We start from the raw sequence: 27,297 nt of genomic DNA, 5'->3' as shown, positions 1-27,297 counted from the left end.
CCAGCGATTCAATTCTACAAACACAGAGAAATTAAAGCCTTCCAGCCAAAACCAAACGCTTACCTAAAGAAGCAGCACCATATCACCAGTCCTCCTTCGCCGTATCCAGTCAGTTGCAAGCGGTGGTCATTCCCAAGTCGCCTCCAACTTGATCAGGATACCGGTTGGTCACCACATCCATCCCAAGATCCGTGAGGTCAATCCCACCGCTGCCCACCAGTTGTAGGAGCTGGGATGTCGTGGGTAGGAGTTAAGAGTCGTGGTCTATTCGAGTTCCGTGAGGTCAATCCCACCACTGCCACCAGTTGTAAGAGTTGGGGTGTCGTGGCCTAGCCAGTGGTAGGAGTTGGAGTCGGGCATATCCAAAGTGGTAGCTGGCCCATGCCGTTGTCTGGCTCATCAATTCTGAAGACGTTGTCCGGAGGAACAGGTTCTCATCGAGAACAAAGAGTACTGGGTTTATTTACAATTTTTTACATGAGAAGTAGGAGAACGATACGTCTCCTCAGTCTAGCTTGACTGGATTGAAGCACTGCCTACATCTCGGGGCAGGTGGGAGAGCAATCTCGCTGCCCCCGCTGGTCGCCGAACGTAACAGCGCTCCATTTGTACTATACTCACCGAGCCTCTTAACACGGCTTTTCTTGAGTGAAAGTGTGCATAAAAGAGGTTCATTCAAGTGGGGCACATACCCAGCGTCGCATATTGAGTGATCCAAGTTGGTTTCGAACTTGGTTCCCTCAGCACAGCAGCCCAATGCTCTACTCCTTAGACCGTGGGCTACTGAGTGGCAGGAAAATGGTTAGAGTGTGGGGTCCCACACATGCTCTTGGGACAAAAGAACGACAACACAGTAGTGTAAACAATCAAACGGCCATTTATTGCACCTTTCATAGACTAGTACACGCTAGCCGAATTACTACCCGTAGAACATTCACATGGGCGCGCGACAAATCGAGGAAGTCCGACTCGCCGCGACCGGATAGCGAGCTAATATGTTCGCCCCATGCAATGACATCATCGCCTAGTCGTTCACGCGTAAGGTCACGCGAACGGTGGCACGTTCGAACGATCCGTATTCGTCCATACCGGTGTCATGCTCCTAAGTATTCTCGGGAACGGTCCTGCGAAGCGGGTCGGCACATGTGCGAAAGGTCCGTGCTGCCCTCCGTCCCCACGCCGAAGAGCAAGTGCCTTCTTCCTTTTGCGCCCAAGTAAACCCGCCGCTAGGTGGCATTAGCAGTGCAACACTTGTGCCATCTCTCGCAATACGCCGCAACCACGCTGCTGTAAAGCCACGCGGCGAAGCCAGATTACAGGAGACAGGAGCCATGCGGGGAAAACATCAGGGGACGCGTAAGAGTCGCGTATCCCCACAACAGACAGATAGATAGGCGGATAGATCGACACTGGAAAGTGCAGTAAGTATTGCAAGAATGCAAATCTCATTAAACACCATAAGCAATCGCATTGGATACAAGGCTCTAGCATGCCTCTGGCCACTTTGTTGCTATCATCCAACTGACCGTACCAGTCTCTTTTATGGCCAAGATAGTAGAGGTGGCCATGACTTGCCGCTTAAGTCTCGCGATGTGTATGATAGCGGAAGTCGCAGCTGTCGACATGCATGGATGGATAGAGGCTAGGCCAGAAGAAGCAGTGCCGGGTGCCATATAAGGTGGGTGCATTGTGTAGCTGGCAGAGGACAACTGACCACAGATGGGCACAACTAGAAGGTGGTCAAGGCCGTATTAAGGCGATCTGAGATAAGATGCAGTTGTCACTGTCTTACTTGATGATTTCAGGGAACCTAAGGAATTAAGTGACAGTTTGACAAAATCTAACCTGGTCGGGAAGAATCGTGGGGAAAAGCAAAGCAGATGCCGACCAAGGTGAAAAGGTATTTTTAAAACTTGACGTTTCGGCCACCACACGGGTGCCTTGTTCACAATCGTGAAGAAGGCAGGCTCCTGTGCGGGGTCTGAAACATTAAGCTTTAATAATAACTTTTTACTTTGGTTGACATCTGTTTTTGTTTTTGTCATGACCTGAGGGATGTAGAGACACAATCCTCATCCGGATGGAGCCAACCTAACTTACACAGAAGCAAAATTAAGTATTCTTGGAGGAAGGCAGAGAGCCCAACTGAGTTTTCTGAGATGATCTGCGAGATCCTTGAGCAAGGAAAGCCAGGAAAGGGCTTGGTGGTCAGTTACAGCAGTAAAGGTGCAACCTAACAGGTAGGGACGAAGTTTGCCGACAGTCAGCAAAGGGCAAGGCACGCTCGTTCTGTGATTAATTCTTCTCTAGGGTGGACAGGTACATTGACAAATCTTTTTTTTAGAATATTCTACTGGCGGGGTTCTTTCATGTGACGTGATATGTGAATATATTGTGAGACGTCGACCGATGCAATGCTTTTATCTCGGAGCAGCCACCTGAGACTGTGCCGAAGCACCACATGAGCCAAAAGATGGATGGATATCATCATCTTCATATGTACATATGAAGATGATGATATGCACAAATAGTGCTCACAATATTTATTAACTTGCCACATTTAATTGGCTCAGTTAAAAAGCAAGAAATTGTGCGTTTTCAGAAAGTTTTTGCATAGACATTGTTAGGGTTTCAGCTACAATATTGTTTTACTATTTTCTTCTGTTGCTATAATTTATGCTAAATATAATGTTTGACTATGAAATCATATACTTTTCCAGCAAATTACTTTCAAATTTGGCATTAAGTCACTTTGTGGCGATGTTAAAACCTAAATTATAGCTAGTTATATGGACCACCCTATCAGCATGTGATAAAGAAATTTTATTTCGAGTAAATTTCGTTTGAAGCGAGCTTGAAGTCCGCAACCAATCTCATCAGTAGGCACTCTCAAACTGTGCCTTCACTGCAGAACACTCCTGTCCTGACGATAACCTCAAAGCAGTTATGCCTTATTTTCGCCAGGGTGGCTGAACGGGCGTGTTGGGAAAGTTGCATTTTTGGTTAGCAGCGCGACGATCTACATGGAAACGAGAGAGAAGGGATAGGAAAGAGCAGCGCTCTTTCCTAGCGCTCTTTCCTATCCTTCCTTTCCTTTCCTTCTGGCCTAGCCTCTATCCATCCATGCATGTCTACAGCTGCGACTTTCACTATCATAGGAAACAGCGCTCTTTCCTATCCCTTCTCTCTCGTTTCCATGTAGATCGTCGCGCTGCTAACCAAAAATGCAGCCTTATTTTCATCACATAAATGTATTATCGTAAAACGTAGTTGCATCAGCTTTCAGATAGCGGGAACTTTACTGCCATTTACTGTGGATAAAAAAAGCATGTGCCCATATTTTATGCATAAAAAGTTCATAAGCATGGCGAGAACTCGATTGTCTCCTGCACATGTTTTGCAGTGAAGGCATACTTTGGGAGTGGTTACCGATCAGATCGGTTGTGGACTTCAAATTTTGAATGGTTTCTCGCCTCAAACAAAATTTACTCTAATTAAGATTTCTAGATCACAAGATAAAAGGTTGGCGTGTATTATGACCTAAGTCACATATTTTTATTTGAAGGGCCTTAATGCCTAATTTAAGTGCAAACATTTTAAAAAAGTGACATATTGTGAAATTCGGAAGTAATTTTCTGCAAAGGTACTTGATTTCGTAGTTGTACATTATTTTAGCATGAATTACAGCAGCGAGGAAAAATGGCCAAAAACTATTGTCACTGAAATGTTAAGAATTTTTATGCAAACAATTTCTGATAACGCACAACTTTTCGCTGTTTTACTGAGCCAATTAAGCACGGGAAATTCATAAATGTGCATACCTATAACACAAAAACCACGTCAGTAGGCATGGCTTTTTTAGATTCTAAAATAAGATTTGTTATTGTGCCTAGTTTCACTCTTGATAAAAGAAAAATTTGCCTCTAACCAACTTTTGCTTGTTCGGGGAAACTTCAAAGAGCGCTTATATCACCAAAAATTTTTTTCCACACAATCATGTACACAATCGCCATCTAGCCCCAATTTTTTCGAAAAGAATCGGTGATGTCACTTTTGTGGTCTAGGACATTTTGTGTGGAATTACCCAGCTGTGAAGAAGCAAATCCATCATGCACTGTAATGTGGCCGGAGCAGTGCAAAGACTGAAAGGTATTACTTTAAATTGACAGAGGCCATTCGGAGTTGCGAATGTGTTTTTTCATGGTCTAGTGGATCAACAGCAATCTGCCAAGAACTCGAGTGAAGGTCAATATTATACGAGGAACATTTGATCTCATGAAGATCAGTGATACAATACAGGGTGATGTGTCGATAATCAACACAATGTTGCCAGGTGTTGGCCATCATCTTGACTAGCACAACAGCAGATGCCTATGCATTAGGGAATGGTTGAATGAGGTCCTTGACCATAGCGTTCGCATGCATTCCAAGAACGGCAGGTGTGCTGCCATTGGTGCACTGAGTAGCTGGGGTAATGTTGTGGAGCTGAGCGCAGAAAGCAGCGCCAAATTCCAGTGCTCCAGTTTGGAGGAGACTGCCAGTGACTACGGCACAGTCGCACTTCATGGTCGAAACGCAGTAAGGGCTGCCTGGCAGTCAGGTTCGCATCGTCGGGGTAAATGCGATGCATTCCAAGAATGGCAGACGTGCTGTGCACTGAGTAGCTGGGGTAATGTTGCGGAGCTGAGTACAGAAAGCAGAGCCAAATTCCAGTGCTCCAGTTTGAAGGCGACTGCCAGTGACTATGGCACAGTCGTGCTTCATGGTCGAAACGCAGTAAGGGCTGCCTGGCAGTCAGGTTCGCATCGTCGGGGTAAATGCGATGCATTCCAAGAATGGCAGACGTGCTGTGCACTGAGTAGCTGGGGTAATGTTGCGGAGCTGAGTACAGAAAGCAGAGCCAAATTCCAGTGCTCCAGTTTGAAGGCGACTGCCAGTGACTACGGCACAGTCGCACTTCATTGTCGAAACGCAGTAAGGGCTGCCTGGCAGTCAGGTTCGCATCGTCGGGGTAAATGCGATGCATTCCAAGAATGGCAGACGTGCTGTGCACTGAGTAGCTGGGGTAATGTTGCGGAGCTGAGTGCAGAAAGCAGAGCCGAATTCCAGTGCTCCAGTTTGAAGGCGACTGCCAGTGACTACGGCACAGTCGCACTTCATTGTCGAAACGCAGTAAAGGCTGCCTGGCAGTCAGGTTCGCATCGTCGGGGTAAATGCGATGCATTCCAAGAATGGCAGACGTGCTGTGCACTGAGTAGCTGGGGTAATGTTGCGGAGCTGAGTGCAGAAAGCAGAGCCAAATTCCAGTGCTCCAGTTTGGAGGAGACTGCCAGTGACTACGGCGCAGTCGCACTTCATTGTCGAAACGCAGTAAAGGCTGCCTGGCAGTCAGGTTCGTATAGTCGGGGTAAATGTGATGCATTCCAAGAATGGCAGACGTGCTGTGCACTGAGTAGCTGGGGTAATGTTGCGGAGCTGAGTGCAGAAAGCAGAGCCAAATTCCAGTGCTCCAGTTTGGAGGAGACTGCCAGTGACTACGGCACAGTCTCACTTCATGGTCGAAACCCAGTAAGGGCTGCCTGGCAGTCAGGTTCGCATCGTCGGGGTAAATGCGATGCATTCCAAGAATGGCAGACGTGCTGTGCACTGAGTAGCTGGGGTAATGTTGCGGAGCTGAGTGCAGAAAGCAGAGCCAAATTCCAGTGCTCCAGTTTGAAGGCGACTGCCAGTGACCACGGCACAGTCGCACTTCATGGTCGAAACGCAGTAAAGGCTGCCTGGCAGTCAGGTTCGCATCGTCGGGGTAAATGTGATGCATTCCAAGAATGGCAGACGTGCTGTGCACTGAGTAGCTGGGGTAATGTTGCGGAGCTGAGTGCAGAAAGCAGAGCCAAATTCCAGTGCTCCAGTTTGGAGGAGACTGCCAGTGACTACGGCGCAGTCGCACTTCATTGTCGAAACGCAGTAAAGGCTGCCTGGCAGTCAGGTTCGTATCGTCGGGGTAAATGTGATGCATTCCAAGAATGGCAGACGTGCTGTGCACTGAGTAGCTGGGGTAATGTTGCGGAGCTGAGTGCAGAAAGCAGAGCCAAATTCCAGTGCTCCAGTTTGGAGGAGACTGCCAGTGACTACGGCACAGTCGCACTTCATGGTCGAAATGCAGTAAGGGCTGCCTGGCAGACGTGCTGTGCACTGAGTAGCTGGGGTAATGTTGCGGAGCTGAGTGCAGAAAGCAGAGCCAAATTCGAGTGCTCCAGTTTGAAGGCAACTGCCAGTGACTATGGCAGTTAGGAGCAATCTCTCCGACACAAAAGCAACTGAAACATCGGATTCAAAGCCCGAAAGCAAAATGGTGCCTGCCCCGTCGAAGCTGTTCCAATGCCGATCTGAAGAAGTTCACCGAATACAATTCCTTGCAGGAGCATTATAGTGGAAAGTGAGGTATAAATTATTTTTTACATGATATAGGCTGTTTCATATACAGAAAATAATTTGCACTAGGTAAGCTATGGTGTTGAGAGTATGCATTTCTCCATCGAATGAGTTCTGGTGAACGCATTTGATAACAAATGACATTAAGGCAAATTAAATTAGGTTTGCTCGTGTGGCATCACGCAAATTTTATTAAAATTTCATGCATTAGCAAGCTAAGGCCATTTTCTGCGCCTGTGTGGCACAGGCATTACTTGGGACTAGGTTCTGTCGTATGTTGCCCTGTCGTATGTTGGCCACGTCTAGTTTGCGCTGTACGTTTCCTTACATATGACACACCAACTAGCTGAAACCAAGGTTCTGCTGCAACACTCTATGGTTCTTGTTGACAGGCACTGTGGCTTCTGGAGCCCCGGGACGTGACACAAGCGCAACATGATGAGTTCTACCGCTACCTGTCGGGGGCATTTGACGTGCCTCGCTTCACAGTACACTTTTGCACTGATGTGCCCCTCTCCATTCGGTGCCTCCTGTATGTGCCCGAGGGCAAGCCTGGTCTCTTTGACATGAGCCGCGAGAAGGATGGTGTGGCCCTCTACTCACGCAAGGTAAGCAGTGCACATGTGTGTCATAAACTATATTGTCACGTAGTAGTGACGCTGAAGAAAACAGTCTTAAAACTGTGTACGACGAAACTGGTTGTTTATTGGGCGAACCTGTGCCCACAAAAGCAAGGTACACTCAAAGCACAACGATAGCGGCGAAAACAGTCGGCGATCGTCGAAAATCTGATCAGCGGCGAAGCGCGTCGGCTTTTATACCTGAGTCATTGAAGGTTCCAGATTAATCCCTGATGCCCGCGTGTCTTCCAGAAAGTTCTGGACAATTAGCATCGGTCATACAATCGGATAACATAAGCGTCGGTGAAAACAGGCAACGGAAAGAAGTATCGATAACGTTCTAGAAACTTCCGATACAGGCGCGTCCTGCGCCGAGCGATAACGTTTAACATTTGTTAGCCGGTGGAAAACGGCCACCGGTGAAAGATAAACATGTATACGTGTCAATACCCTCCCCTTAAAGAGCATCGTCCCGATGCTACAAACACGAAAGCGAAAACAAAACCATGCGTAATAAACAAACAAAAAAAACAATAACAAAGTAACAAAGTACCTAACGTCGTCAGCGGGCATAGAAAGGTTTAAGACGCGCCACATGGATGACTTCAGGCCGTGCCCGGCGCCGCTGGGATTGCGAAATGCCGTCTGGCACGACCTCATAGACCAGTGCGCCAATACGTCGGATTATCTTATATGGTCCGAAATAGCGACGCAAGAGTTTCTCGCTAAGTCCTCGTCGGCGTATCGGAGTCGCGTATCGGAGTCCTCGTCGGCGTATCGAAGTTGCGTTCAGCACCAGCAGCCGCTGGTGCTGAACGCAACTTCCCACCGACTACGTCGCCTTCTCCCCATGCCCCGCGAGTGCACGAAGTCCGCGCGCCTCCGGCCGCCTTCCTCTCTCGCGTGCGCGAGGCAAGCTTTTAGCCGCAGACAGGGTACGGCGCAACCGAAACATAAAAAAAAAATGGATTCCGCTTAAGTGATAATGACGATAGTGCTGAGCTGACCGAAAAAAAAGAAAAGCAAGTGCCACTTTTTGGAACGTTTTGTCGGCCAAGGAAGAGTGGGCATTGCCTCGGAGACGGGATAGCGTGCGTCTACCAATCTTGAAGGCTATACAGTGGGGCACTGCAAGCCAAGCCCGGCCAAGCCAGCGGAAAATCCAACATGGCGGCCCCCAAGATCGGGTAGCGTGGCTCGGAGCGAGCGATTTAGTCCGGAAAATCGAACATTGGCACCTAGATTCGTCCGAAAAATCGGTCACGAAAATGCATTAGCTCTATGGGAATCCTGACGGTACATCTGTAAAGTCCGGAATATCCAACAAGTCCGAATTTTTGGAGTCCATAAATCCGTCGGCTACTGTAGATATAAAAAATGAAACAGTGCGAGGGTCAAATACACAAGAATACACTTAACATTATTTCACTCAAACAAAGTCCAAAAGAAATCAAAGTTCAAAAGAAAACAAATCGTGTCATACGCGTGGCCGGGCAGCAGCAGCAAGTCCATAAACCGTGAAGTCAGTGCACAAAGCTTTCCCGAAGAATGCTGGCGGTCCGATCTTAAGATGTTGAGGTGGATGCGAATTGCTGGGCTGGGTTTCCCGGGAGTCTAGATTGGACGTCTTCTCTCAAGCAGGTTGAGCTAACTTGAGGCGAACTACCGTGAGCTTCGTTGCAGACGCTGGTTTGACGTCTCGTACGTCAACAAGTTCCTCGGAGTTCCGACGTGGCCAGGCAGCCCAGGCGATACTGGACGGCACTAGCCCCCCGACGGCTTCTCAGCAGCGCATTGGTTCAGCTTCTAGACTAATCAGCAGGGCCCAAAACCTGCGCTTAACTAGCCTCTCCTTTCCCTAGTTCCCTATCTAGGGAAACTGCCGGTATGTAGAGTTCTCCTAATTCACGGCTCCTAGCTCCCAACAGTCTTGGCCGCGCCCCTTTCACCATGGATGAAGAACCGCATATTCTCCTCTCCCCCAAGGTCAAGGGCCAAGGTCGAGCCCGGCACTACCACGTGGCCGTACACGCACACTTCGGGGTCCGTAATCGGCGTGTCGCGTCTCGAATTGAGATGCCGCCCGTGAGGCCACGACGCTTGTGACGCCCGTAATTCGGCGAGCCGATGTGGAATAAATTGTACGCTGCACAGTCAGGAGCCCACGTTTTTGACGCCCATAATTCGGTGTGTCGAGAAATTATACGCTGTGCAGTGATCACCTCATGTTTTTGACGCCCATTAATTGGCGTCAAAAACGCCTCGAACTCTCGAAAATATGCCGCTCAATGACAGATATACAAAAAGAGCGGTACGATCGGCGCCATCGCGATGTTAAGTTCGCCCTAGGTGCTTGGGTGCTCCTCTGGTTACCATGTTGTCGTGTCAGTCTCTCCCAGAAGCTTCTCTCTCACTACACAGGGCCTTATGAAGTCCTACGTCAAGTTAACGATGTCAATTGCAGTTTGCTCCGTCCTCAAGTCTGACGCCAGTTGACATCGTGCACATTTCGCGGTTGAAGCCATACGTCGCTTGCAGTTCTTCGCCTGACATGCGCCGATACGGCGCTTCAGCACCCGGGGGTCCTGTTATGGAAGGATAGGAGGAAAGAAAAGAAGATTGAAAGACACTGGCTGCCGCGTGTTGTTGCTGGTCAGCTATTTTGACGACAGTAACTCTACTTGTGTATATATTGTAAATACAGTCGAACCTCGATATATCGAACAGCGCGGCGATCGCGAAATAGTTCGATATATCCAGAATTCGATATAAAAAAATCAAGTAAAAAATGCGTCAAAAACTTGTGGAAAACAACCAATGAACCAATCATGATGCAGTAAGTACTCACTTGAGGATTCAAACAAAGCATTTATTGCGTCGGCTTAAAATATTGAAAAAGGGTAGCCTGCTTTTTGTTGGCAATGGCGTGTTTGACGACTGCGTCCTCAATGTAATTCAGGCGATCCACAAGTGATAGGCCGGTGCCTTCAATCGTGCCGCAGTGGCGGCGCACAAGGGCCAGAGCAGCTATGACCTCAGCTGATGTAGGGAGCGGGGCATCATCAGCGCTTGCGGGATCCATCTCGGCAGCGTTTTCGTTTGGCTGCTCAGCAGTAACTTCGGCGACGATCTCCACATCCGTCAGCTCAGCTGTTGTACCAGTGCTGTCGTCACCTCCAACGAAGTCGTCGATGCACATGCTTTGCGGCTCGGCACCAACAAAGCTCTCCAGCTTGCTCCACGTTTCGGCGAGCTCGCTTTCTTCATCTGCGCATGCCAACCCAGCTTCCTCGGATTCTTCCACTGATGCCTCGTCAGTGCAGCCAGCGAAGCCCGCATGCTGAAAGCAGTTGGCTATCGTCGACTGCTTGACGTTATCCCACGACGCTTTCAGCATTTGGATGGCGCCCAAAAGATCGATCTTCAGGTCTTGGCCCATCCGGAGCTTGACAAGCAAAATTTCGATCAGCCGACGCTTGTAGATTGACTTAAATGTGCGAATAATGCCCTGGTCCAACGGTTGCAGCTTCGAAGTGGTGTTAGGCGGCAGAAATACCACTTCGATGTTGCTCAGCTGGGCATCGGTGTGGTGTGCCGTGCAGTTGTCGACAATAAGGCATACCTTCCGTCCTTGACGCGCCAGGTCCGAATCCCACGCCTTCAGCCACTTGACGAAAATATCCCTCGTCATCCACGACTTCTTATTCCAGGCATAAGTCACCGGAATATTGGGGCAGTTCCGCATGCACCTCGGGGTTTGGAACTTGCCAATTACAAGTGGCCGCAGCTTCGTGCTTCCATCCATATTGGCAGCCAATAGGACCGTCACACGGGCCTTGCCTTGCTTGCCCCCGTGGCACTTGTCCCCGCGAGTGTCCAGCGTTTGTCGCGGAAGCATTTGCCAGAATAGGCCCGTCTCGTCAGCATTGAAGATTTGGTTAGGCTCATACTTTGCGAGAACTTTGGGCCACTCGTGATCAAGCCACTTCTGAATTTCTTCATCATTGGCGTCCTCACTCTCTCCCGACACCGTCTTCCCAACAATGTCGAAGCGAGTCTTGAATCGTTGCAGCCAACCGCTGCTCGCACTGAAATTCTCGGTGCCGAGAATGAATGCAAAGTTCTGTGCCTTCTGTTGCAAGATCGGTCCCGATATAGGAATATTTCGGGCCCTTGCGTCTATAAACCACTTGTGAAGCGCCTTCTCAACATCTTCGAAGGCAGCTTTGCGTACACGGCGTGCGCCGGAGTGCTGACTCTTCTCGGCCTTGGCCTTTATGTTGCCTTTGTTTTTGAGCAGAGTACTCAATGTGCTCCTTGGTATGCCAAACGCTTCTGCGACGCTCGACTTCTTCTCGCCATTCTCGACGCGCTGGATTGCTTCTAGTTTAGCAGCAAAAGTCAGAGTCGTCCGTTTCTTAGCGTTTGCAGCCATCGTTACACACACCACGACGTGCGATAGGCCTAACTCCACACACACGAACACAACGAGGCTACGAGCGCAACGATCGATGCGACCAGGGATGCGACGACGGGGAGGAGCTAGTCCAACAAGTGCAGTGCGTCGACCCGTCGACGCTGCAAGGATGCTGCGTGCGCACGCCGCTACGTTCAAGTGGCGCTCTCGGCGCCATCGATGTGTGCAGTGGTCGTAAACGCCAACCGCGCTGCCGCTAGTTTCGAGAGTGTTGCGGGAAAGCTCGCCGCCTGTCAACGGAGCGCGGGCGGTCTGGGGTGGCCGAGTTCGATATATCCATTATGCGTCAAACATCGTTCGAAATAAAAAATTAAAAATGCATGCGATTTCCCGCGTGATATAGGAACCGTTCGATATAGTCAATAATTCGATATATCCGTGTTCGATATATCGAGGTTCGACTGTACATCCAGTCTATACTCCCAACATCCCCGTAACAATATGACAAAGCAAAGGCTGTTTTTTTATCTATGTCAATTTCCTCTCACTATGGACAATCAATTATTTCTGGGCACAGCGGCTATAGAGTTTGTCAACACAATAAAAATTTTAGCTGTGCTTTTTCATCAAAAAATGTCCTGTGATGATCACTTCGACTACGTTCAATCCCACTTGTCTAGGAATGTAGGTGTTATTGCAAAATTTTGACACATCCTACCTGTAAAACTTGTGGGGTGTCACGCATGCTGTTGGCACAAAGGAACGACGACACAGTAGTGCAAACAATCACAAGGGAATTTATTGCGCCTTTCATACACCAATGCACACTAGCCGAATTACAACCAATAGAACATTCACACGGGCGCGCGACAAATCAAGGAAGTCCGACTCACCGCGACCCGATAGCGAGCGAATACGTTCTCCCCATTGCTATGGTACCACTGCCTAGTCGTTCACGTGTATGGTCACGCGAACGGTGGCGCATTCGAACGATCCGTGTTCGTCCATACCGGTGCCCCGCTCCGAGCCATGCGAGACGTCTCGTGAAGTGTGGATCGGCGCACGCGCGGGACGTCCGTGTCTCTCACCGATCCCAACCCAAAGAGAGAGCGCCTTCGACCTTTTTCTCCCAAGTCCCCCCGCCGTTCGGTGGCGTTGGCATCGCGACACTCACGCCATTCAAGGATATTCGTAGAATAGGCGTATTCAAGGATAGGTCGAACTAGCGTCTTGTAAGCCATGAGTTTGCATTCTTTAGTGGAATTTTTCAGCGTGCGTTTGACGTAACCTAGCCTCTGAAGTGCTTTTCAACTGATGAGGTCAATGTGCTGGTGCCATTTGACATTAGTCGTGAAAGTGACTCCAAGATACTTAAATTCATTGACGCACTCAAGGTATTTGTTTCCATTACAGTAAGCAAAATACAAAGGCTCTTTTTTGTTAGTAAAAGACATCGACACTGTTTCTTTAAAATTAATCAACATTTGCCATGAGTGGCTCCAGTGGCAAAATGAAGCAAAAACACTATTTAATTCAAGTTGGTCTTCAATGCTAGTAACATTTGTATAAAGTACACAGTCATCAGCATGCATACGAAGTTTGACCTGGGTATTACTAATAACTTCAGCTGCATCGTTAATGTATATAATGAATAGCAGTGGCCTTGGGGAACACCTGAGGTAACGGTAGCTGACAATGAGTGAGCTTTGTTAAAGGAAACAAACTGAAACCTCGAGTCCAAATAGCTGGTGAGCCAGTCGAGCAATTTGTTTTTGAGAACCGAAAGCAGTTCACAAAAAGTTTTTTGTGACAGACTGTGTCAAATTCTTTCACATAATCAATAAGGCAGGCATCTATCTGTCCATGAGAGTTTAGTGCCGTCGCAATGTCATGGGTGAACTCGATTAGCTGCGTGACTGTTGAGTGGCCAGCACAAACCTCATGTTGCCACTGGGAGATGATGCTATTATCAGCCAAAAACCTGCTAATATGGTTATGATTGCTATGCTCTAGTAATTTACAGCATGTGTTAATTAAAGAAATTGGCCTCTTATTAGAAAGTATTTGTTGCCAGATTTATATACCGGGATGACAGTTGCGATTTTCCAGAGACGAGGAAGAGTACATGTGTCGATAGATTTTTGGAAAATAATAGTTAGGTAACGTGCAACCCATTCTGAATACCTTTTTAAAAATTCATTTGGAACACCATCTGGTCCATTACTTTTGGATGTGCCAGTACTGAGCAGAAGGTTTAGAACCCTTTCTATGGACACTTGGATATCAGAAATGGGCTGCACTCTATTGAGTGACATAGGTTAGTACCATTGTCGGAGACAAAAACAGATTTAAAGTAGTTGCAAAATGCTTCAGATATAGAACGAGCAACAGAACAGGGTTGGTTGTCATAGGGGATGCAGGGTTAGGTTTCCAAAATTTCGCTGGGTTAACTTTCGTGAGCGTAGCCAGTGTTTTGTTATAGTAGAAGTTGCTTGCATCATGTATTTTAGCTTTTAACGTTGTCTTTAATGAATTTAACAAAATATTATGCTGGCTGCTTGGTGGGGAGTTCCGTGGCTTGCGAAGCCATTTGATAGGATAGGATAGGAATAAACTTTATATGTCCAACGGATATGGCTGTTGGTGCCCGGGGCTAGGCTGCCAGGGGTCCATCGCCGGAGAAAAATCTCTCGAGATCCTCGGCAATAGCCCTGGCCCGCTGGACGGCCCACTCCTGGTCTTCGGGTGCCTCGCTGAGGAGGGCGGCTTGCCATCTCTCTGTGAGGCGCCCACCTTCAGAGGGTCCTGATGTTGTCTTCTGCCTTCCTCTTGGTGCTTCTTGCTCATGGCGTTGACATTCCCAAAGCATATGGGCCATATCAGCCCGTTCGTGCTCGCACCAGGAGCAGCCGGGCGATGGGTGCTGCGCGGGCCACAGGCGGTGCAGGTGGTAGGGGTTGGTGAAAGTGCCTGTCTGCAACCGCCTCAGGTCGACTGCCTGGGACCTGTCCAGCCGCCCGTGGGGTTGTGGATATTTCTTGCGTTCTTTCTTGTAGTGACCAAGAACCTCTCGGTACGAGGCCGGAAACTCCGTGATGTCGCGGTTGGCGTCCCCGTGGCCCCCAGCTCCATCCGCCGCGATTTGGGTTGTGTTGGTAACTCCTCCGTTGGGGCCCCGCACAACAACGGCGGCGGCTGCCCTCTGGGGGATCGCGTCGCGGCGGGTAAGCTGCCTCGCGACGAGATGGCCGCGCTCGTTGTGGTTGGGCGGAATGCCGGTGTGTCTTCGGCCGTTGGTATTGTTGTTGTCGTTGTTGTCGCGGCTGTTGTATTTGGTGGTGCCAAGCTCCCCGACGTGCGCGGGGAACCATTTGAGGGCCTTGTTCGTAATCGTGCCGGACACGAAGTCCCCGACTCTGGCGTTGAGCATGCGCGTCACATCCGCGGACACCCAACCTTTCGTGTAGTTCCGGATAGCTGATGTGGAGTCGCTAATGATCAGGCTATCCTCCGTACTTCCGTGGAGTACCGCGAGGGCTATGGCCATCTCCTCCGCTGCCTCGGCCGACGGCAGCTTCGCTGATGCCGTGACTCGTATCCTTCCCTTCGTATCTACGACTGCCATGGAGAAGGCAGGCGCCGACGCCGTTGGCCGGCTGTGTCGTTGATGTTGGCGCTTTTGCTGCTGCCGTTTTTGTCGTAGTAGTAGTAGTGATGGTGGTGTTGGCATCTCCGGTTCGTCTCGCACATTCTGTTGTAGTGGCGGTGGTGGTTGTCGTCCCTCTTCGCCGCCAACGTTAACGGCGGGCCGCGGGTACCTGGCTGCATCGACGAAGAGGACGCCTTCTCGCCGCAATAATTGCATGATACACCAGGGGCGTTTGAAGTTGCACTTTATACATTTTTTTGCAGCAAATATCAAAATGCATTCTTAGATAATGTTGTAGAAGTACTCAAGTACGGACGGTATTGACGTCACAGTGTTCACTGGAAATCAAGAAGTGATCAAAAGGTGTTGCCAGTGAATCAGTTATAGCAGTGTCATCTGCACAGTTGAAATTCAACACAGTTTTAAAAAACGGTGGTATGACGTCAATGGTCAGGTTAAATGTAACGAGGACCACCTTTGATCAGAAAGACCATCAATTATTTCACATTCAAAGCTGTTGCGTAAAAGTGGATCGTTCACAAAGACCAGATCCAAGACGGAACCCTCACATGTAGCAACAGTGACAGTCAAATGAAGTGGCCAAGGTGGCCAATCAATGAAGTGGCCAAGTGGCCAAGCACTTGGCCATTCACTTGGCCAAGTGGCCAAGTGAATGAAGTGGCCAATTAAGGAAATGGCCAAGTGGCCAAGTCAAATGAAGTGGCCAAGGTAATCAAAGACTCACACAGTGATTTGTCACGGCCACCCACATTAAGAAAGCTCCAGTTTATACATGGGACATTAAAATCACCACAGAGTATCAACTTACAGCACTGGAGCCTGTGTTCAACTGTGTAATCACAAATTGGAACAATATCGTCAGAGTTGGGCGGGCTGTATATAACACCCAAGACCACACTGAGGTTATTAATGTTAAATTTGGCCCAAAGTGATTCAATATTTGGTATCTCTGGATGTGCAGAAAATTAAATGCCGTTTCTAAAGAAGAGCACCACGCCGCCACCTCGCCCAAGCGGTGTATTTCTTCGAAGAACTGATAGCCAGGAGGCAAGAATTCAACTTCAGAAATAACATCACTGAGCCAAGTTTCAGTTACACAAGCAAAAGATGGATCGTAACAATGGACAAGACAATTAAAGTCATCAGTTTTATTAATTTAGGAAAATTATAACTGCGCTAAAACGAGACACGAGAACGAAGTGGACAGGACGATCGCAGTCCTGTCCACTGCGATCGTCCTGTCCACTTCGTTCTCGTGTCTCGTTTTAGCACAGTTATAATTTTCCTAAATGTCTTACCAACTAGCCCCCCATCAAACGCTTCTCGAGTTTTATTAAGTAGACTACGTGCATTTATGTTCAGAAGCGTCAATCGGCAGTTAGGCTGCGGTCAAGTAGCATTGCTGGTGGGGAGCCTTCTGGCTGTTTTCACAATGAACTTATTTCCATTGTCCCAAGTGTAGCGATTGTTATCCACGATAAGCGAGTTGTAGTGCAGTCGAGCCTTGCTGCAGTTTTTCCTTGGGTTAACAGAGTGCTTCATAGCTCGCTATGAATCTCGCGTACACGTGCAGAAAAGTCTTCGTTAATGAAAACCTTGGATCCCTTCAGCTTACGCGCGTTTTTTAGTATTTCAGTCTTGGACCTATAGTCTATCAGTCTGAAGATATATCTTCAGACTGATAGAAGATAGGCCTATCTTTCTCTGGTTTACATTTCCTAGTCTGTGGCAGCGCTCAATGTTGTCACATTTGACTTCCAGTTTAGTTGACAGAAGATCACTTACTGATTTAAGCAACTGATCAGTGCTTTCGGTAAGCAGTTCTGGAATATCATAAATTATTAAGTTGTTACGTCGTGACCGATTTTCCTGATCTTCGTTTTTTTTTTAGAAAGTTGACACACAGTGTTCAGAATTTGAGTGACTGTGTGCTCAATTTCTTGTATGCGCTAGTTTATTTCAGCTACTTCAACTGCCATCGATTCTAACTTACTTAAATGTTCGTAGAAAACTGCATACCTAGAAGCTCAGGGCTGCCAGTTCAATGCTAATTCTAGTCTGACCGACAAGAAGGTCAGCTAGCATTTGTTCAGTGGGGCAAGGATGACTCTCACCACATAAGTGTAGTAACATCTTTAAGGAATACGTAATATTGCACAACATACACTCAAATGGCATGAAAGACGCCGGGTTCGGCAGCAGGAGCAGAAAGCGATCATCACTTCTATAACATTTAAAATTGTATTTTAAGCCTACCTGTAAGGTGAAAAGAAGACATTTGATGGGACTGATCATCATGCCGCTGCCGGACCCACTGAAGAAGAGTGTCGTGGTCGCTGGTTTTATAATCGTTGGTGAGCAGGTAGATGTCGCTGTGCGTTCCGGCCATGCGGAGCAGGGTCCCTCGATCAGATGGCAGCTCATGACTTGAGAATTGAAGAAAGCACACAAGCTCTGGACTGGTTGTGGTAGAGCGCATGTACCGAAGAACGAGGGGTAGTTATCAAACGGATAAGCCTGGTACGTTAGGCCATTCAGGGAGGAAAGGTGGTCCTTGCAGTTGTGGCTACCGGGGACTGTGGCTCTCTGTAGGCGAAAAGAAGACATTTGATCGGACTGATCATCATGCCGCTGCCGGACTCACTGAAGACTGTCGTGGTCGCTGGTTTTATAATCGTTGGTGAGCAGGTAGATGTCGCTGTGCGTTCCGGCCATGCGGAGCAGGGTCCCTCCATCAGATGACAGCTCATAACTTCAGAATGGAAGCACACGAGCTCTGTACCGGTTGTGGTAGAGCGCATGTACCGAAGAACGAGGGGTAGTTATCAAACAGATAAGCCTGGTACGTTAGGCCATTCAGGGAGGAAAGGTGGTCCTTGTAGTTGTGGCTACCGGGGACTGTGGCACTCTGTAGGCGAAAAGAAGACATTTGATCGGACTGATCATCATGCCGCTGCCGGACTCACTGAAGACTGTCGTGGTCGCTGGTTTTATAATCGTTGGTGAGCAGGTAGATGTCGCTGTGTGTTCCGGCCATGTGCAGCAGGGTCCCTCCATCAGATGACAGCTCATGACTTCAGAATGGAAGAAAGCACACGAGCTCTGGACCGGTTGTGGTAGAGCGCATGTACGCCAGCTCATGTGGTAGAGCGCATGAGCGCCAGCTCACTGACGAAAACGTAATTGCGATGTGCGCGCGATAGTACAAAGCGTGTCTACATGCTTGGTCTACATGTTTTGCATACGTGCAGGGCTTGAAAATTGTTGTTTTGGTTATAGTGCGGTACCGCTTATAGTGCAGATATTCGCGACTCTGGCGACTTACGTTATAAGCGGTCTACACTGTATCTGACTATGAAAAAGAGCAATATAGTCGGTGCATCGAAAGTCGGTACATCGAAAAACTGGCGACATATAAATATCACGATGCAAACACCGCTGAGCTTTTTACATAGGGAATCATTATGTCTATTACAACACCTAGTTATGTTACGCTATTCACATGCTCACTGGGCTCTCCCTCGACCTGCAGCACACGTGAGTCGAAGGTTGTAGCTTTATGTGAAGAATGAATTAACATATATTTTGTCTTCTTTACATTCAGTAGCAGCTTATTGCTACTGAATGTAAAGATGTAGCATGCGAGATAATAAAAATTAATTCCTGTATCTTTTTCCCCTATTCCAATCTCTAGAATCAGAGTTCAAAGCCATTGTTATTTGCTTGTTTTATGAAAAAAGCAATTGTGATGAAATATTTTGTTGTTTTGTTGCTTTTCCAACCTCAAGAAGAGAGTTCAACGCAATTGTTGTGGTTTATTCTAAGACCATCGATTGGGACAAAATGCTTATCTTTAAAACGAATGCTTCTCTGTACTTCTTGATAACACATGAATTACCTAATGGTGTCAAAGCAGAAAATACAAGCTGGTAGCTTGTAAAATTTATATAATCTTGTAACTTCTTTTTTACATTCTCAGAAACTGTAAATTAAGAAATATGTACATTACCGATCTTCCATGTATGTAACATGCTTGTGTGGTGCTGTTGTGTGCCTTGTATAAGGGGGGCCTTCTTCAGTCGAATTGTTTCACTTTTCTCCCAAGCTTGCCCACATCTACAGGATGTAAATAAACTCGATGATTGATTGATTGATAACCGATATATTGTTAAAAACCGGTATCGTTATAAGTGGGTTAGACTGCAATTCATATTAGAAAGCCAGTTAACAGAACGCCAACCAAAATGGTGTTGTCGAAGAGGTTAGACGTTTTTGGCTTCCATACTGAAGCCCTGTTCACTCTGACGTCATCCAAGCATTCCTATGGTAATGATGATCTCTGCTGCAGAAGGAATGTTCGCCTAGAGGGGCGTGTACTTGAACGATGATGTGGGCGTGGCACTCACAAGTAGGGGGCCTCAATGCGCAAATGGATGGCGACATTCTTTAAAAAAGTTTTTTTGATAGCTTGTCTGGCCTTCTCGCTGAAAGTGCCGGAGGTTCAAATCCACCTTCATTATCTGCCGGCACCACACGTTTTACATTGGTTAAGAATATCCACACCATGGGAGACACAGTTCAGGGCTTCGTCTTTGGGAGAGAAATGGGAAACTTGCCGGACGTAGGACAGCAGATCTGGTGGTGTTTTCTTGTCTTGTATGGCGAATTTTGGTCCAAGGCCTAGCACTCGACGCACGTCATTTGGCAGATGTCCTGTCCGGTGTAGGTTGTTCCTTTCGAACATGATTCTGGAGCTGCCTCAGTTGCAGCTGCCACAGAAATTCCGTGGTACGTTCTGTGATGAGGTCAAGTTCTCGCAGGGTCATGTTTGCCCTGAGTGAAGGCACTGCCTGGTACATTTGTACAGACAGGTGTTATCTGTAGATCTGGGCTTGCTGAATCGCCTCAGATCTAAGGATCTTGCACACTCTGCCACCCTGTCCTGCCGACTAGAAGAATCCTCCGAAAAGAGTGATGACATCTTCTGGTAGTATGCGGTTCCTAATGCAAAATTTTGTTCATCCTGTCCAATTTCCTGAACAAGTGCATCTGCCAAATGACATGTATCGAGTGCTAGGACTTGGGCCAAAATTCGCCATACAAGATAAGAAAACACTGCCCGATCTGCTTTCCTTTTTATTTCTTTTAGAGTGCGACGCCAGATTTTAGCCAAGAATTTGCAAAAGTTCTTGCTCTTGCTAAGAAATGCCTGAACCCCTGGCAAATCACTTAGTGAACTTCCCAGTGAAGAGAGCATTCATTTTCTTGATATTACGTTAACCTTTAAAGAAAGCCACGTATGCTGGAGCTATGAACCCCGAGCAGACAAACTTCTCCCACCATTCAAATCAGCCCATTCTTAACTACAAAAGATCAATTACCAATCTCTGCCTCAAGAACACCTTGGAAAAATCTTGCCCACACCTATTGAGCCAAAGTTCCTGCCAGCAAGCATCGCATCTTTTAGAAGCACCTGAGGCACCTGGTAGGGTCCGTAGCGGAGAAGCTCTATAGGAATATCAGGGCTCCACTGTGCGTCCCAAGAGATGGAGAAAGAAAAAAAAGTATCTGTAATCCCGTACATTCATAAAGTGTCGCACAACATAAGAGCTAATGTTAGGGTCATATTTTCGATGCCGAATAAACTTGCTTAAGTATGCAAAATGACTAACCGTAAAGGAAAAGAAAAGAAAATGTGTCAAGAAAAGCCAAACAAAAGTTGTGAAATGTTATGAAGGCTTAGTTTATCAGATATCTCTAACATGTAACTGTTTTTATGACAGACAAATGGGCTGTTGCATCAACGACTGGATTTTCGAGCTTGCTAACAACATAAATAACAAGACGGAAGGCTGGTTGGCACTTCATTGTGATGATTGCAGTTGCAGACAAAGTTTGAGAAGTGCAAGGTCATTGCAAAGTGCAGTAATGAAATGAAACGCCTCATTATTGAGGCCCACTGCATCACCAGTCTAAGAGACAAATGCATGGCATTTCTCTGAGCTAAGGAAACAGCGTATCTGAATGACATGACACGTGTGTGTGGACGTTCTTTTGTTGCTGTCATGCGCATTGTTGCTTGTGACAAGGTATAAATAAGGTCACATTCTTCTCGGCAATAGACTGTTGATAGTTTGTGCACTGTGTGTGTAACCGTGTTCCTTCTTTTGTCCATGTTGGTTATGCACAATGCTACACGTTCGTAATGAAAAAACCAACAAGCTCAAGTGAAAACCTTACTGAAGATTATTTCCACAAAAGCACTTACCGTAAAATTCCGAGCAAGCTCCCCCACCCGTGCAAGAGCCCCCCCCCCCCCCCCCCCCCTAAATGCACTGCCAATTTCAAATTTCCGCGCCGTTCCGGGAAAGCGCCCCCCCTCCCGCTCCGCACCAACACTGGCTTGCCGCATCCAGTCCACGAAAATAATGGCAAATTCGGCAAATCGCACCGGTGCGCATTGGGGCGCCCCGATGAGCCATTTATCGAATCATGGTAGTACCCGCGCGCCCCAGTGGGCACACGAGTGCATCGGGGCGAACTGCAGCTGGCGCTCTGTAGTTCACGGACCGCCGGCCGACGGCGAGATTTGCCTCTCGCACGGCGCAGAGGAGTTCCTTGCGGCATAGCGACGTGACCACTCGGCGACAAAGGAGTGGTCGCGGCTACGCTCTGGCATCGCCAGCAGCTTCACCGCTGCTGATCACTCGCCACCGATATCGTCGCTAGGCCTTTTCCAGTTCACTTCGAATCTGTAGCAGACGGCGCTTCAGAACGAACCGCCGACGCTCCCAAGCAGCAATGTTTTGTTACCGTCGTTGCCGCTTTACCCTCTCCTCGCAATAATTTCAGACGATGAAGAAAATATACTGATATTTACAGCGCCACCAGCTGCGATGCGAGCATGGCCGAGCCGCGGTTCGCTGTCCGCCGTCGGTAGCCATGCACTGCAGCTGAGCTTCACTTGTATCGGAACTCTCATTAGCGCTTAACGTTTCACCGTGGACATATGGTTTTAATAAAGTGAACATTACGCGTCACTTTACTCTATAGCGGATATAATTTTGCCTGGAATAGAAGCTACATAACCAATGTTCGTGTCGCCGGTCGCGGCGACGCGCCGGTGCAGCATCGATGCGCTCTTTCTGTAGTTCTTTCGGTGGTTTTGAGTAACGGTGGTTTTGAGAGCGATAAACACCACTAACAAATCTTTGGCTTAATAAAGTTCATGTTCAATAAAATTTTAATGCTATTCCCACTGCGCTTATTTTTTTCAATTTTTTTTTTGCGGGAAAATTTTGTCGTGGGCCATCTTGAATTTTGGTGCCGTTCCGGGATAGCGCCCCCCCCTAACTTTGCCGGTACATACCTGCCAACTCTTCCGAATTTTCCGTAAAATGTACGAATTTGGACCCGTCTTACGATTTTACGAATGTCGGCTCAATTTTTACGGAAAAGTGGTTATATTCGCGAAATAGTTTTTAAAATTTTTAATAAATTCACACCGTTGCTGGTGGGTAGGGGCGCCACTTACGTAGGGGCGCATAGAGATGGAGGTATGCGCCGTAATCTTTATTGTCTGCAGAGTAAGGAGATTTTTCAATCTGTGACGTTGCCTTCGTCATCGGATTGTTGGAGTACCTGACGACGGCTGGAAGTCACTGGTTGTCGTTACTCTCAACATAGAGGTCCACCTGTACGTAAGTGGTGCCCCCAGAGACGATGTCGGGTCGATGCGGCAGGCACAGTTTCGGTATGGGAGGCTGTGGCTAGTCGTCTTGCCTGTCACCTTGCTAGGCTTTTTTCGCGACGCTAGGCTTTTTTCGCGAGTACAGTAAAAGCTCGTTAATTCGGAGACGTCCTTTGGTCCCGGCAGGCGTTTGCATTTTTTAATGCAATGAAACTGTCGTTAATTGGGACGTATTTGGCCGCACATCGGTTAATTCGGACAACTCTTGGTGCTCGGCGAGCGCGGAGCGCCGCAAATGTGCGACGCAAACGAGCTATAACGAGTGTACTCTACCATAACGGCATTAGCGTCCACCGAAACGAAGCGACGGAGTTCAAATCGTACGGGAATGACAGCAACGCCAGGACGCTTCGTGCCTATTTGAGCCTTTAAAGCTTTCATTCTTGCGTTTGCCGGCGCGCATAGCACCGCATTGGCCGCGTGCCTTCAAAACTGCGTAGTCGCCATCCGTGATCGCGTTGATAGCGGCCGCGGTTTCATCCGCAGCGGTTGCGGCAAAAAGTAGTTTCGTTTTCACTAGTACACTCTAGTTTTCACTCAGTGTCCGTGCCGTCAGGGAATGGAATACGAACTCCTTGAAAAGACAAAAAAAAAAAAAAAAAAAAAAAGAAGGAAGAAATTTGAGCCATTCCACGCCGCCGTGCGTTGTTTTCCATCCTTCTCCGCATCGCCAGCCTCGCGCGCCTCTGTCCCGTTGCCCTTCCGCCCCTCCGAACACGAATGGTCCGCGCCCATAGGTCTAAGCCACGCCACCCTCCGAAACATGAATGGACCGCGCCAAAACAACGTTAGCGTCCACCGAAACGAAGCGACGGTGTACTGCCCTGGAATGACAACAACGCCGGAAGGCTTCGTGCCTATTTGTTCCTATTCGTGCCTAGCTTGCGTGTACCGCCGCACAAAGCACCGCGTTGGCCGCGTGCCTTCATGACTGCGTAGTCACCATCCGTGATCGTCTTGATAGCTGCCGCGATTCCGTCCGCTGCGGTTGTGGCAAACAGTAGTTTCGTTTTGACTCGGTACGCACGTCGGCCGCGTGCCTTCATAACTCGGTAGTCGCCATGCATGATCGCGTCGATTTCGACAGCGGTTTCGTCCGCAGTTGCAGCAAACGGTAGTTTCGGTTTGACTATGCGTGCGTCGGCCGCGCGCCTTCAGAACCGCAAGGTCGCCGTGCATGATCACGTTGACAGCGGTTGCGGTAAGCAATAGTTTCGTTTTTACTCAGTGTAAAGCTGTCGAGGATGAAGAGAGAGAGATTGCGGTTGTGAAGAGGAAGAGGCGCACCGTCTACATCGCGATGGGCGGCGACCCGGCGACATTGGCGAAAAAATAAACGGGATGTGCGCGCGCTAGTGAAAAGCCCGCCTCAGATGAAGACCTCAGATGAAGACGCGCGCCGCGGCCGCAATGTGAAGGAAGTCGCGAAACCTTCGCCGCTGCGAGCTCTAATCAGTCGCGAGATGACGAGAATTGCAGCTTCCGCATTGCGTTTATGCAAAATAGAAACAGAATTTGCTGATTCATACTGCAAATAAGAGCGTGTTGACGTAGTAAGCATTTGTTTATTGTTTTCTTGATACCCTCCATAATTCGACATTCGGTTAATTCGGACATTTGTTTCGGTCCCGTGAAATCCGAATTAACGAACTTTTACTGTATGACCTGTTTTGTGGGCCTCGCTTTTTTTGTGCGACGTGTTGCTGCATCGGGCGCAGTGCGACTCCGGCACTCCGGTGTTTTGTAGCCGTAGAGGCTGCGAAGTGTGATGGCGGACTCGAAGCCTCGTCAGTACTAGATACTATCAGTACTTCCAAGTGTGTTTGAAGTCGTACTCCTCGGCAGAATTCCCGTGCACGCCCCCCCCCCCCGGTCGCGAGTTGACGAATTTGAAAGTCTTGAGGTTGGCAGGTATGCCGGTAATTTCGACTTGCTCGAGGGGGGGAGCTTGCTCGGAATTTTACGGTTAGAACAGGCAGGTGTGGTCAATGTACAAGTAATTTTTTTAATTTTCTTCTTTTTTTTGTGAGACACTAAGACAAATTTGTGTATGTGGCCCCAGCAAAAGGCTAATTCATACTGTATTATAACATATTTTATTTCATTGTTATATAAAATAATCACTATTCTGCATAACCGCTTCATACTTGCATGTAATTTGACCTTGAGTGTATTATAAAAATGCTGGTATGTAAATGTGCCTGTGACGGGTTGCTCTGGCTAGGTGCTGATCAAGCCAAGGGCTGAAATCCTCCCCAAGTGGCTGCGTTTTGTCACGGGCATTGTCGAGAGTGAAGACATTCCTCTAAACCTGAGCCGAGAGCTGCTGCAGGACAGCGCGCTCATCCGCAAGATTCGCACAGTCATTGTTGGCCGACTCATCAGGCAGCTGGCACGCTGCGCAGAAAAGGAACCGGAGAACTACAGTCGCTTTTACCGGGACTATGGTGTTTTCCTTAAGGAGGGCATCTTGGCCACTCATGAACAGGTGGGTGTTTGTGGTCGTACCATTATATGGAAGTCAAGTCGTCAAGTTATGTAAAGAAGTATGTTGGACTTGCATGGTAAAAATATATGTTACAGCAGGTTCAAGAGTTTAGAAAATTCTGACCCCTTGATCTTCTATTTACGTAACTAAATAGGGTGGTTATACAAAGACAGCAAGTCGTAATAAAGCTGCTGACGTGAAGAATATTAATAATAAGTTCATTATGTCTAACAAAATAATTGGTACATGCTGATATGGCATTTCTAGAGAAAGGTTTGTTTAGCGCATAGAAGAAAGGATACACAAGACAGAGCGCTAACTTCCAATTGTTTATGGAAACAGAGATAATGCCGCGTTGTAGTGATGGGCAAGAATCGGGAAGTGGCAGACGTGACGTGACGGCTCCTCATTGGGCAAGCGTGTGGCCAGAAAATGAAGCAGCATTTTAGTAGGGCAAACTTGTGGGCAAAAAATCAAGTTAAGTGAAACCTCATTAATTCGGAAATTCTGGTCCCTGCAGGTGCATGCAGGTGCAATCAAACTTGTTTATTCAGACGTATTTGGTCACACATTAATTATTATATTAGTACTGTATAGTAATATTTACTGTATATTAGTTTTTGTTTTTGCTTTTTATTGAAATAGTGCATAGGTATTTAGATGATTTATATGCTGCATCATTTGCCTAACTTATAGTATATGTCTTGTGATTTATTTCTGATGTTCCCCCCTACAATAATGCCCTAGAGGGCGCTGTAGGTATTGTATATAAATAAATTAGGTAATCAAAGCATAAACGTGTGAACAAGCGGATTAACGACAAACAGTAACAAGAATAATCTACGTGACGTAACTCAACTTATTGTTTCCAAGTATCAGTTAGGTAAACAAGAACAAAACTATGCAGTAGAAAACAAATGGTCAAAAAATAGTCAAATAGTTCTGCTCCGGCCTTCTTGGAAAATGAGAATGTAAATCAGGTAAGCAGATGTATTTGTCATCATCGTCAGCCTATATTTATGCCCACTGCAGGACGAAGGCTTCTCCCTGTGATATTGTTTGTCTTATTGCAGTATCGTTCATTTTCTGCAGGCAGAGAAGGAGGAGATCGCACAGTTGCTGAGGTTTGAGTCGTCGCAGCAGCCAGGTGGCGACACAGTGACCCTGCCCGAGTACTGTGGGCGCATGAAGGAGGGGCAGCGTGACATCTATTACCTGGCTGCCCCGAGTCGTCAGTTGGCGGAGGCATCCCCGTACTTCGAGGCAGTGCGCGCACGAGACGTTGAAGTGCTCTTCTGCCTTGAGCCGTACGACGAGTTGGTGCTGGCGCAACTGCGGCAGTTCAGTCGCAAGAATATCACCTCAGTGGAGAAAGAGATGCGCAGGGATGCCGAGGAGGCCCACGAAGAACCAGCTGAGGTGCAAGGCCTTGTTGAGTGGCTCAAGGCAGAACTAGGGCCCATGGTACACAAGGTGGGTCGCCATTATCACTGTTTAGGCTTGCTGATATGGCATTTCTAGAGAAAGGTTTGTTTAGCGCATAGAAGAAAGGATACACAAGACAGAGCGCTAACTTCCAATTGTTTATGGAAACAGAGATAATGCCGCGTTGTAGTGATGGGCAAGAATCGGGAAGTGGCAGACGTGACGTGACGGCTCCTCATTGGGCAAGCGTGTGGCCAGAAAATGAAGCAGCATTTTAGTAGGGCAAACTTGTGGGCAAAAAATCAAGTTAAGTGAAACCTCATTAATTCGGAAATTCTGGTCCCTGCAGGTGCATGCAGGTGCAATCAAACTTGTTTATTCAGACGTATTTGGTCACACATTAATTCGAGCAACTCTCAAAGCTTGGTGAGCACAGAGCGCCGCAAATTTGCGTTGCAAACGAGCAAGAACAGCACTAACATCCAATCGAAACGC

At 47.8% G+C, this 27,297-nt stretch overlaps 2 protein-coding genes across 2 annotated transcripts in view; one reads left to right on the top strand and one right to left on the bottom strand.

Annotated features, from left to right (window-relative positions):
* Nucleotides 1–6,803: 6,803 nt before the first annotated feature.
* The window catches only part of LOC119458759 (heat shock protein 75 kDa, mitochondrial), a 58,534-nt gene continuing 38,040 nt past the window's right edge, over nucleotides 6,804–27,297 (top strand). Inside the window, exons 1-3 of the mRNA XM_037720622.2 lie at nucleotides 6,804–7,040; nucleotides 25,114–25,377; nucleotides 26,470–26,850. Coding sequence (XP_037576550.1) covers nucleotides 6,999–7,040; nucleotides 25,114–25,377; nucleotides 26,470–26,850 — 687 coding nt within the window. The 5' untranslated portion in view covers nucleotides 6,804–6,998. The remainder of the gene's footprint in view (nucleotides 7,041–25,113; nucleotides 25,378–26,469; nucleotides 26,851–27,297) is intronic.
* On the bottom strand, nucleotides 9,754–11,930 carry LOC125947084 (tigger transposable element-derived protein 6-like). Its single transcript, XM_049671417.1, has one exon. It carries the CDS (start codon nucleotides 11,485–11,487, stop codon nucleotides 9,922–9,924), a length of 1,566 nt encoding a protein of 521 aa, XP_049527374.1. The 5' UTR covers nucleotides 11,488–11,930; the 3' UTR covers nucleotides 9,754–9,921.

Source organism: Dermacentor silvarum, chromosome 7, assembly GCF_013339745.2.
Source record: "Dermacentor silvarum isolate Dsil-2018 chromosome 7, BIME_Dsil_1.4, whole genome shotgun sequence".
In the NCBI taxonomy this organism is placed as follows: Eukaryota; Metazoa; Arthropoda; class Arachnida; order Ixodida; family Ixodidae; genus Dermacentor; species Dermacentor silvarum.
This window is presented reverse-complemented; position numbering and strand designations above follow the sequence as displayed.

What these genes read in the sequence shown, in the direction of transcription:
- LOC125947084 (XM_049671417.1), bottom strand. Translation starts at nt 11,487, where the DNA reads ATGGCTGCAAACGCTAAGAAACGGACGACTCTGACTTTTGCTGCTAAA.